Source organism: Balaenoptera ricei, chromosome 20 (assembly GCF_028023285.1).
Source record: "Balaenoptera ricei isolate mBalRic1 chromosome 20, mBalRic1.hap2, whole genome shotgun sequence".
Classification (NCBI taxonomy): Eukaryota; Metazoa; Chordata; class Mammalia; order Artiodactyla; family Balaenopteridae; genus Balaenoptera; species Balaenoptera ricei.
In genome coordinates this window covers 21,431,705-21,443,379 of record NC_082658.1, presented here as the reverse complement: position 1 = coordinate 21,443,379, position 11,675 = coordinate 21,431,705, and the positions used below count along the sequence as shown (strand labels likewise).

General features: G+C 45.0%; 1 protein-coding gene across 1 annotated transcript; it reads right to left on the bottom strand.

The window, feature by feature from the left end:
* Positions 1-425: 425 nt before the first annotated feature.
* G6PC1 (glucose-6-phosphatase catalytic subunit 1) lies at positions 426-10,146 on the bottom strand. The gene is made up of 5 exons (XM_059907292.1): positions 9,717-10,146; positions 7,375-7,484; positions 4,321-4,426; positions 3,572-3,687; positions 426-1,967 (listed from the first exon to the last, which is right to left on the bottom strand). The coding sequence occupies exons 1-5, from the start codon at positions 9,944-9,946 to the stop codon at positions 1,456-1,458; spliced, it is 1,074 nt and encodes a 357-aa protein (XP_059763275.1). The 5' UTR covers positions 9,947-10,146; the 3' UTR covers positions 426-1,455.
* Positions 10,147-11,675: the final 1,529 nt, after the last annotated feature.

Genomic DNA, 11,675 nt, shown 5'->3' with positions numbered 1-11,675 from the left:
ATAATGTTCAGCCTTGGCCAACTAGAATACGATATCGTGACTATGTTGATATGCTCGACTCTACCTGTGCCCCTGTAGACACTTTATAAGTCTCCGCAGCCCTACTGGGACTCCTGGGCAACAGAAGACAAAACACCTTCCTTTTGCAAAAAGGAAACATAAGTATATAGAAACCAAATTATTTGTTTAGTGAAATAGAGAAAGAGCTAGAAATTTAGCTAAGCCAGAATTAGAAACTTCAGAACACATTGCCTCTAAAATATAGTAATCAACAAGACTTCATTCTTAAGTAAAATGTTGTTTTAATAAAATACTGCACGTATATATTTTTCTTTGCAAAGATGTTATGACCAGGATGGTGGGTGTGAATGATACTATATGGTAAGCTATATAATTAGTAGAAAAAACAAGGACTCTCAAATAAATAGGTTTCAACATTTTTTTTAAAGGACATATTCTGCAAATCAGTTGAGACTAGAGAATAGGCAAAGAGGAGGAGTTGGCTTTTCCTCCAAGAATGCACTCTTGATTGGCTTGGGACAGAGAAAGGAGTCATATTTACCTCCAGGAATCAAAAGTAACATTGGAGTGACCTTCTGGAGAGAGAAATCCTGGCCCTCTCCTTGCCATTTTGCCCAAGATTTCAGAGCCTAACTGAAACATACAAAAGCACCACTATAGAGTCACTTTTAGGCATCTGAGGATCCAGCAGGGTGGGTGTGGAATCAGTGGAAAATTCTGGGGAAAGCAGAGCTGGGCTAATAAGAAGAAAGATCGAATGTTATGGAGGAGAAGCTGACTTTGCCTGAATATTCTGACTTAGTACAATATCCAGATCACTGCAGCCATTCAGAAATCCCAGTAAATACAACGACCATGGATATATAATAGAAAAATACAAGAAGCAGAATTACTCCACTAAGGACCTATTCATTGTACTTTAAGTTGGTCCCCCACCGTTGAGAGCCCTTTACCTAAAGATTCGTATATAATCAAAGCCATTAAGATATTGTTTGACATACAATTTGCATGATATGCAAGATATTTAAAAATCCTCCTTAATCAATCCTTCTTTCCCTATCAAATCCACTGCTACTTTCTCCTTTTCTGGGTAAGGATGAGCATGAGTGGAAAATTCAGTGTGATCCCCAGCCTGGCGTTATGAGCTGGCCCTCCCAAGAAGTCTTGCTTTTGTATATTGGACAAAAGAGTAAGTATATCTTTGTGGAAAAAAATCCAGAACAACCCAGCTCCAATAAGGCTTTCTCAAATAGCCTTATTAGCTTTTCAAAAACACATCACCCAATGCAATTAGAATTGCAAAGGGGGAAGGGGGTGTGGCCTGAGCTGACTCTATAGTACCTCTGGCCTCACAATGGGCTGGCAGAAGGCCCTAGCCACCTTCAATCCTTGGTGCAGTCATCGACTTGTAAATTCTGAAGACTCCACATCCCCTTACAAAGTCTTCTTGTTCGGCTGGCCCAGGACCTGGGCCAGGCAGTAGGGGATGAGACTGACAGACGCCAGGGGCACTGCCGCACTCTTGCAGAAGGACAGGACATAGAAGATCAGCTCGATTTGGGATGGGGGTTTCAAAGAGTCAAAGAGATGCAGGAGGACGAGGGAGACCACAATGCAGCTGAGGCGGAACGGGAACCACTTGCTAAGCTTGCCTTTGCAGCTCTCCCTGTACATGCTGGAGTTGAGAGCCAGACCCAGGCCAAAGAGTGTCCCCAGGTTCTTGAGGAGGCTGGCAAAGGGCGTAGTGTCAATGTGGACCCATTCTGGCCGCTCACACCTTCGCTTGGCTTTCTCTAGGGTCCACAGGAGGTCGACCCCCAGCCCCTTTAGCAGCAGGTAAAATCCAATGGCAAAACTGAACAGGAAGAAGGTAATGAGAAAATATTTCTTGAGACTGGCGTTGTAGATGCTCCGGATGTGGCGGAAAGTCTCAGCAACCGCAATGCCTGAGCGGAAGAAAGAATGACCGTGAGGACTGGGGAAGATGCTGGCCCTTCAGTTTGGAGCAATGGGTGACATGCCATCCACCCCACCATTGTGGAGTTAAATCACAGATGCCAGATTAGAGGGTCGTTTGGTTTCTTCCCATATGTCATTACAGCCTGTCCTCAGCCACAGATTCTTTCAGATGGAAGAGTCATGTCGCATACTTCCTCCCTCCACATGCAAGTTTCCTGTGTGTGTGTGTGTGTGTGTGTGTGTGTGTGTGTGTGTGTGTGTGTGTTTGTGGTCCTCCTGTCTCTACTTGAATACCCTCAGGGATGGAGAGCTCACTCCCACTCAGGGAGCCCATTTCATCTTTGCATGGATTTGATCATTAGACAGTTCTTCCTTGTGCTGAGCTAAATAAAACCTCTCTCCTTCTAATGATGTCTATTGGTCTCAGTTTTTTCTGCAGGCGTTAATAAGTGGTAAATCTAGAGCCTCTGTCAGCACATTTAAAGATACTTATTCTCAGCGGTGAGGGATAAATTAGAAGGTTGGGATTAACATGTACACACTATATAAAATAGATAACCAACAAGGACCTACTCTATAGCACAGGGAACTATACTCAATATTTTATAATAACCTATAAGGGAAAAGAATCTGAAAATGAATATATATAGTGCATGTGTATATATATAGGTATATATACCTGTATATATATCTGAATTACTGTGCTGTACACCTGAAACTAACATGATATTGTAAATCAACTATACTTCAATTAAAAAAATAATAAACTGGGGGAAAAAAAGAAGAGACTAAGACAGATTGGGAGCTCAAAAAATAAAATAAAGAAAGATAGTTATTCTCCTCTCTAACTTAAACATTCCCGGGTCATTCATGTAACATGAACTTCCAGGCTCTTTCTCAAACATGGAACCCCGTGCTAAATGCTGTGTTAATTTTGTGGTTGCCATGAAGCCATTATTTCCCTTGTTCTCAACATGCTTCTGTGAATGCTGCCCTGCTCTGCTTTTTCAGGTCTCCAGGGGAAAAATTCTACATTTTCCTTAAGGTCTTATATTCTAGTGCTTCCCACAAAGTCAAGAAATTCTTTCTTACACTTAACCAAAGTCTTTTCTGCCCCTTATTAACTGGATCCAAGAAAACAAAATATTCAAAATTCAGAACCTATAATAAAGACCAGCTGTGGGTATCTGTTAGGTTTGCAAATGAATTTATTTAAATAAAGAGCTTTCCAAGGACATGGTGTTAATTTGTTAAATTTGGTAGCTTTTCTTAAGGCTAAACTAGGGGCCACTTCCAGCTGAAGACCAGTAAGAAATAAAGAATGTAAATATCTTGGAGATTTCAAGCGAATTCAACTGGGTAAGTTAATTTTCTGTATTGCCATGTTTCTGGAACATACTTAATTGTGTACATCTGGGCACTCCTATAGAAATGAGTCATTTCAAATTGCTCACCCTTGACTTTCAACCCACTGAAATGCTAATAGCATTGATTATACACAGAACATGGCAGGAATGCTGGGATTTTGTCCTGATGAGGGAGGAATGGTATAGGTGGGGAGATGGAGGGAGGGAGCCAGAGCAGCTGGTACCTGACAAGACTCCAGCAACAACTTGATGGGGAAAATGAGCAGCAAGGTAGATTCGTGAAAGACAGACATTCAGCTGCACTGCCCAGAATCCCAACCACAAAATGATGTTCAAGCACCTGCAATGGAAGAAGCAGCCATAAGAGAACCCATATATAGATCCTTCAGCAAAGAGAACAGCCTCAGCAGGAATGTTGGAGCCTGGCAAACTCAGGTTTCATCAGTGGAATTTTTGTAAATTGAAGACTGTACTCAAAATTCAAAGATAACCATGGCAAGTGGTGAACCCCTGTGTATGTGAACTTTAACCTCCCTATTTTATGTTTCATAATTAAGGATTTGCACAGTGTCTGCATATCCAGAATTCCCCATAGAAGGAATGTCTTCTGCTTCTTTGTTTATTTTAACTTGGACGGGGCATCTCAATTGTTGGTACAGAAATGGGTTTTTGTTTAAAGCCTGTTTCTAGCTCGCTAGCTGATCTCGAGAAACCCCTCTGCTATGTTAGGCCTTTTTTACTGATCTCTAAAATTAGGTGTTGCCCATTCACAACATTCATTAAGTGGGTCCCTTCCAGCCCTAACATTCTGTGACTCTAATATTCACTCTCAGCAGAAATGCCACAACTCTTATCAGTACCAACCTAAGTCATGGGGTGGGCTGGGGGCATGTGAAGAAGAGCAAGTGGTGTGTCAGCTGCAGAGAGCCACCTCCTGCCCTCCACCACCCACAACCCAGAGCTGAGTTCTTACCGAAATCCGTAGGTTGGCTTTTTCTTTCCCCGAAAGATAGAGAGGGTGGACGTGACCATCACATAGTATACACCTGCCGTACCCATGGCATGGCCAGAGGGACTCCCTAAAGGATAGGAAAGAGATGAATGAATGAACCAAAGGTTAAAAGTCTCCATCTGGGAGATTGCTAGGGGGCATCATCTATCCATCCAACCATCCATCTATCCATCCATCCATCTGTCCATCTTTCCATCCATCCATCCATCCTTCCATCCATCCATCTTTCCATCCATCCATTCATCCATCTATCCATCCATCCATCTATCTTTCCATTCAGGAAATTTAATGGAAAAGCTACAAGATGGTGAAGTAGAAGGACCCTGGGCTCACCTCCTCTCATGAGCATACAAAAATCACAACTAACTGCTGAACAACTATTGATGGAAAAGACTGAAACCTATCTTTCCATCCATCCATCCATCCAATTATCCATCCACCCATCCATCCTTTCATCCATCTACCCATCCTGCCATCCATTCATTTATCCATGTAGTCATTTATTTAACAAATATCTATTGAGCTCCTACTACGTGCCCAGCACCATGCTAGGCTTTGGGAGTACAGTGGTGAGCAAAGTCAGAGAAGGTCATAGCTCTTGTGGTTATATACAATCTAGAGATTACACAAAGAATCAGCATGCTGGATATACAGTCACAAACCGATCTGCCTTCCATTACCTCTCTTCCACTCTCTTTGCTCACTCTGCTCCAGCCATGCTGGCCTCACGGCTCTCCTTTAAACACACTCCCACTTCAGTGTCCCTGTGATGTTGGCCTTTCTAACCAGACACCCTCTTCCTTCAGAAATTTACTGGCTAATTCCCTTGCCTCTTTCAAGCTTTTGCTCAGATCTCACCTTCTCAATGAGTCCTACCCTGACCACCTTATTTAATACTGCATTCAATTCCTATTCCTGATTCCTCTTCCCTGAAAGACGGAGGGTCCTGAGATGTGCCACTCAGATCCCCTTCTGGACTGAAGAGTTTATTTCCCATTTCTCTTGCTGAGAGTGTGGTTGCAGACGGCCCTCAGCTCTCAGACTTCCCTGGAAGTCTTGCCCTGGGCTGAAAAGAGCTGCCTTGATCACAGCTACCCTCTCCCTGGGGGGAACCTGCACCCAATCACTGGTCTCTATTGGGGTATAAGGGCCTGGTCTCCTTGAATCAATTCAGAGCTCCTATGGGGTTGGCTGAGACTGAATCGCAACTAGGTTCCTTCTGCCCAGGTGGCTTCTGTCCCTTTCTTCTATGAATGCTGCTCCCCAGAGTAGCTTACCTCCTGCGTGCTGATCTGCATCTGGGTCTGCTTTCCAGGGAACCGCATAGGTAAAGCCTTGCCTTTCTTTCTTCCTCCTCCTCCTTCTTCTTCCTCTAATATCCTAAATATTTTACTTGTGTATTATGATTTTTTTTTATAACACACACACACACACACACACACACACCCCATTCAAATGTAAGCTCCACAAGAGGGGAATCTTTTTTTTTTTTTTTTTGCCACGCTGCGTGGCTTGCAGGATCTTAGTTCCCTGACCAGGAGTTGAACCCAGGCCACCACAGTGAAGGGACCGAGTCCTAACCACTGGACCACCAGGGAATTCCCACGGGTAGGGATCTTTGTCTGTTTTATTCACTGAGGCATTTCGAGTACCTAGAACAGTGTTTGGCGCAGGTGCTAGATAAATAACATTTTTTTAAAAAAATTATTTATTTATTTATTTATGGCTGTGTTGGGTCTTCGCTTCTGTGCGAGGGCTTTCTCTAGTTGCGGCAAGTGGGGGCCACTCTTCATCGCGGTGCGCGGGCCTCTCACTATCGCGGCTTCTCTTGTTGTGGAGCACAGGCTCCAGACGCGCAGGCTCAGTAGTTGTGGCTCACGGGCCCAGCCGCTCCGCAGCATGTGGGATCTTCCCAGACCAGGGCTCGAACCCGTGTCCCCTGCACTGGCAGGCAGATTCTCAACCACTGCGCCACCAGGGAAGCCCAATAAATAACATTTGAATGAATGGATATGCTCTGAAGTGAATCAAGGATTTGTGAGAACAAATAACTAAGGGCCATGCCCTAGTCTGGGGGTCAGTGATAGGGTCTTTGAGGAAGGGACACTAACACTGAGACCTACGGGTGAGCAATGGGGTTGAGTATTCCTTTCCTTACTGAAAAATGAAATCTATCATGTGGCTGAAAAACGCCTGTCTGGGTGTACCTAGTAAAATACAGACAGGGTGTGGGATTGGACAGCCAGCTCGGGAGGCCACATCTCCCGGGCCAGGCCTCTGGGAAGGATAGCCCGGGGCCCAGGCCTCTACCATGTTCCCTTCCCTGGACAAAGGGCCACGGCGCAGTTACTCTCCTGAGCCCTTTGCCTGTGAGGGAGCCCTTGCCTTTCTGGACTAGCAATTTCAGTTCTGGAAAACATTAGGCAGATTTCCAAAGTGGCAGTCATGGACTATTTGGGAAGGCCTTGCTTAAGTGAATTCAAATGGAGTTGTACCGGACTTCCTTGGTGGTGCAGTGGTTAAGAATCCGCCTGCCAATGCAGGGGACATGGGTTCGAGCCCTGGTCCGGGAAGATCCCACATGCCGCGGGGCAACTAAGCCCGTGCGCCACAGCTACTAAGCCTGTGCTCTAGAGCCTGCAAGCCACAACTACGGAGCCCACGTGCCACAACTACTGAGCCCGTGCGCCTAGAGCCCGTGCTCCACAACAAGAGAAGCCACCGCAATGAGAAGCCCACGCACCACAACGAAGAGTAGCTCCTACTCCTCACAACTAGAGAAAGCCTGTGCGCAGCAACAAAGACCCAACGCAGCCAAAAATAAATAAATAAAATAAAATAAAATAAAATAAAATAAATGGAGTTGTACCAAATCCAAGACCATGACCAAAGCTTGCAAGAGTGGCTCTGCTCATGTCCCCCTCAAAGACAGCTTCATCCAGAACATTGTTACCAGGTGTCCACTGTGAGCAAGGTCCAACCAGTTTCTGTCTGGACAAGGGCTGCGACTCTCACCTGGGCCGGTCTCACAGGTGACCGGGAACTGCTTTATCAGCGGCATGGAGGTGTTGCTGTAGTAGTCGGTGTCCAGGACCCACCAGTATGGGCGCTGTCCAAAGAGAATCCTGTGAAAAAGCAGAACCGATATCTGGAGTTACTGAAGGAACACTTTGTCCCAATGCCACACCTTCGAGAAGAGAGAGTAGCTCAAGGAGAAGACCCATGTGATCCTACACAGAACACTGGTATCACGGGCACCTCCAAGAAGGGGAACTGGATGGCTGGAGAGGGGCAAGGGAGGGAGACTTTTTTTAAAAAAATTTTTTTTTTTTTAATGCATTTTAAATTTATTTATTTATTTATTTATGGCTGTGTTGGGTCTTCGTTTCTGTGCGAGGGCTTTCTCTAGTTGCGGCGAGCGGGGGCCATTCTTCATCGCGGTGCGCGGGCCTCTCACTATCGCGGCCTCTCTTGTTGCGGAGCACAGGCTCCAGACGCGCAGGCTCAGTAGTTGTGGCTCACGGGCCCAGTTGCTCCGCGGCATGTGGGATCTTCCCAGACCAGGGCTCGAACCCGCGTCCCCTGCATTGGCAGGCAGATTCTCAACCACTGCGCCACCAGGGAAACCCGGGAGGGAGACTTTTATGGTGCATCCATTATATATAACTTTTGAATTTTGCACTATTTGAAGGTATTATTTATTCAAACATAAATAAATAAATCCAATATCCTCAAAGCCGTATTAACGGCAACTATGTGACTTTTTTTTTTTAAACCCCAAGAAGAATTTGTCTTGGCAGGATGCATAGGAACTACAGTTTGCAACTTGGGCTTGCATATTCTACGGGTTCTCTTTCTGCTGGCCTCCAGAGTCTTGGGCTTCTTCCGGACACCAGAGAATGAGCCCCAGCCCCAAGGACAAGCCCCACCAGGAGATGTGGTCTCTGTTTCCATCAGAATCACCCTCTGTAAGGACATACATAGCTTCAGGGGCTTGTTCTGTATCCTCTCAGCTTTGAAACAGAATATCTCAGACAAACTGCTTTCCCTTTCAAAGCATGTTTTTCATTGTGGAAACAGGTGTGAAGGGTTGGTCAGGATGCCTCCTTTGCCCTGCAGTGGAGGAAGAGTGATTTCTCACTAAAATTAGCCACTAACTCTGACCTCTACCAACTCAGAGAAAATCCATGGTTCTTTACATGAAATTAGATGTTTGGAATAACGTTTTATCTTTTTATTTTTTAGAGTTATGCTATTGAATACCAGAAGTTACAGACAAAGTCGATTTTTCAACAGGAATTTCAGAATCCCATCAATACGCCTTGGGCTTCTGAGCCCAATAACGATGTTCTTTCCTACCCTAAAGGACTTTTCTTTTTTATGGCCAAAGAAAATTAGAGCTAGAAGAGATCTTAAGAATCACCTGCCAGTGAACAAAGATAATTTTAGGGATGGTAAAGATCTTAGAGGGCAGCTGGTCCAACCTCTGCAGTTTCTAGACGAGGCAATAGAGGCCAAACAAGTAATGTGTTAAGAGTCATCCGGTACTGGCTAACAAATGTAAAATATTCAGGATTTTTGCAAGCTGGACCCAACGGTAGCTTGAAAGTGGGATAATATACACAGTAGAAACTGGCAAATACTAAAATCAGGGCTTTTTACCCCCAAGAGTCAGATTACCAACACTGGATATAACATAGTTCGTAAGAGCCTTGCCTCTGAAACCAGCCTGCCTGGGCTTCAATCCTGCCTCCGACACCACCTGTGTTTTTCTAGTCGTTTAACTCAGTGCCTTAAAGTGTTTAGCACATGGCCTGGCACATACTACATGTTCAATAAATGTTAATAACTGTACTAATAAGGTCCCAGAGATAATCTAAGTTTACAGATTATAAAACAGAAACTCAGAGAGTTGCTATGAGTTGTCCAGGACATACAGCTGGTAGGTGGCTGAAAAAGAGAGTTCCCTGGATTACTTCTCATGACCCCACACAACAAGTTTTGAAATTGCCTATGTGTTTCCTTTCCTCATACCTCATTTTTCTTCCTTCGTACATCTATCTTTATGTCACCTGTGCTGTTTCAAAGTAATAAAACGGTGTTTCTTTGCTTATAGCCTATAATTCACAAGGTCCAGCTGGCCTTCCATCCATATGAAATAGCCTTTCCTGTATCTTCAGCTCACTGACAGGGTTTTCTCTGTCTTCCCTCATTCTGTAGAGGACCAAAGTCAGGAGGGGAGTAACCTGTGGCTTCTTGAATAACATGGAGAAGGCAACTTCTGATGGACAGACATTTCCAGAGAGAATGCCAGCCTCTTTCCTTGCCGAGCTCCTCTTTGTCTGGCTCTTACTTACCACTTAAAGACGAGGTTGAGCCAGTCTCCAATCACAGCTACCCAGAGGAGTTTGATGCCCACAGCTTCTCGAAGATGGAACCAGATGGGGAAGAGGACGTAAAAGGCATTCCTGAGGTCTGCAATCACGGACACCAAGATGAACCAATCCTGGGAGTTCTGGTAATTCACCTGGAGGTAGCGCGTTGACTGGATCCCAAAGTCATGCAGAGCATTCATTCCCTCCTCCATCCTCACTCAGGAAGCCTTTGGCTGTGCCCTTGCAGTTATTTCAGCCTTGGTGGTGATTGCTCTGCTATCAGCCTGTGCCTTGCCTCTGTTTTATACACTTTGTATCCAGCCTGCAGGTCAACCCAACCCTGATCTTTGGACTCAAAAACCACTTTTGTCTAAAATCTATTGATCAAAGGTGCATCACCAGTAGGTTGATGCAAACATGTTCAGCGTGATTTACGTAAAATAGAAAAACAGGCACACAAAAACAACCTGATCGTCCATGGGCTGGCACAGCCAATTATTAACTTTGGCATTGTTGCTTGACAGTGCAAGGGGCTGCCCTCCTGGTTCCGAAACCCGGCCAGAGACACAGGACAGAGTCTAAATCTGCCATGGTTCTTGCAAAGATGCCTGATTTCCTAATTCTGCATCTGCACTTATTTTGGAACAAAGAAAAGTCTTGGTGCTCTAGCTATTCAACTTTTAAATTATTAATTTTAAAATATAGTAAGTTCTATTGTACTGGGAACTGTCATGTTGCTGGGCATTTCTTAACTGCATTAGGGTCTAGGAAATGCCTCTGATTTGCGAGATCAAACCCTCTTCACAGTATTGGCTCTCTCTTAGGGCCAGAAAATAATCATCTTTGAATGCACTGATTAATTTTTTGTTGTTGTTGTTTTGGCAGTGCCACGTGGCTTGTGGGATCTTCGTTCCCCGACCAGGGGTCGAACCTGTGCCCCCTGCCGTGGCAGCGCAGAGCGCTAACCACTGGACAGCCAGGGAATTCCCCCTTTGGGGTTTTAACACATAAGTTTAAGCAACAGAGTGAATGCATGTTCGTGCAAAAACAATATGATGAATATGTGGTTCTAAATAAAAACACCAGCAAACTGGGGACTGGGGACTCTGGAAAGGGCTTTGTATTTTGAGCTTTCTTTCATTTGTACCTGGAGATTAGATATAGATATAGATATAGACATAGATACAGATACAGATACAGATATATCAATATGTACAAATAATCACCAGGAAGTAAATACAATGTTATTATAACCATGGATGTAGACAAGGAATAAAGTAACAAACACCAAGTTATGAGAAGAAATGCTGCCTGCTCACCCCTACAAACAGAAACCATCCTGCAGTAGCCTAGAGCCCAAAACCCCACACTCGGATGACCTAGGACTGTGAAGGGAGCAGGGGCTGACTCAGGTGACAGACTGATGCATTTTCAAGAATAAGAGCCAGTGGGAATAAAACTTGTTAAAACCCACACGAATTCCCCATTAGGAAGTCCATGATTGCTTTGTAAGGGGTAGTCTGGGGACAGGAAAAAGAAATTCAGAGCAAATGAGTTTGTAGCAAATGTTGACCACATTCCATGCTGGAAATGATTAAAACCTCATCCAGGAGGTATGATCTGGAGTCTCATCCCCACCTCCCCCGCTGGGCTCCTCCCCAGCTCAAGCAGAATCCAACTGCCCTTGACCGCATTGTCTCTGCTGCTCCAAGCAACCCTCTCCTGCCATGCCTTACCTGGAGAGCAGGGATGATGGTGGTGGTGGCCTGGTGGGCTGCAAAGGACACGTGTACTCGTAGTGTTGAGCGGGAGGGTGTTCTGTATCGTCGGGACTGCCTGGCCACAGGTAGTGGGCCCCGCAGAAGAGGTGACCCCTTCCCTCTATCCAGATAAGCCTTCCTAGAACGTATTGAGTAACTCCTGTGTGATCCCTGGGGACTG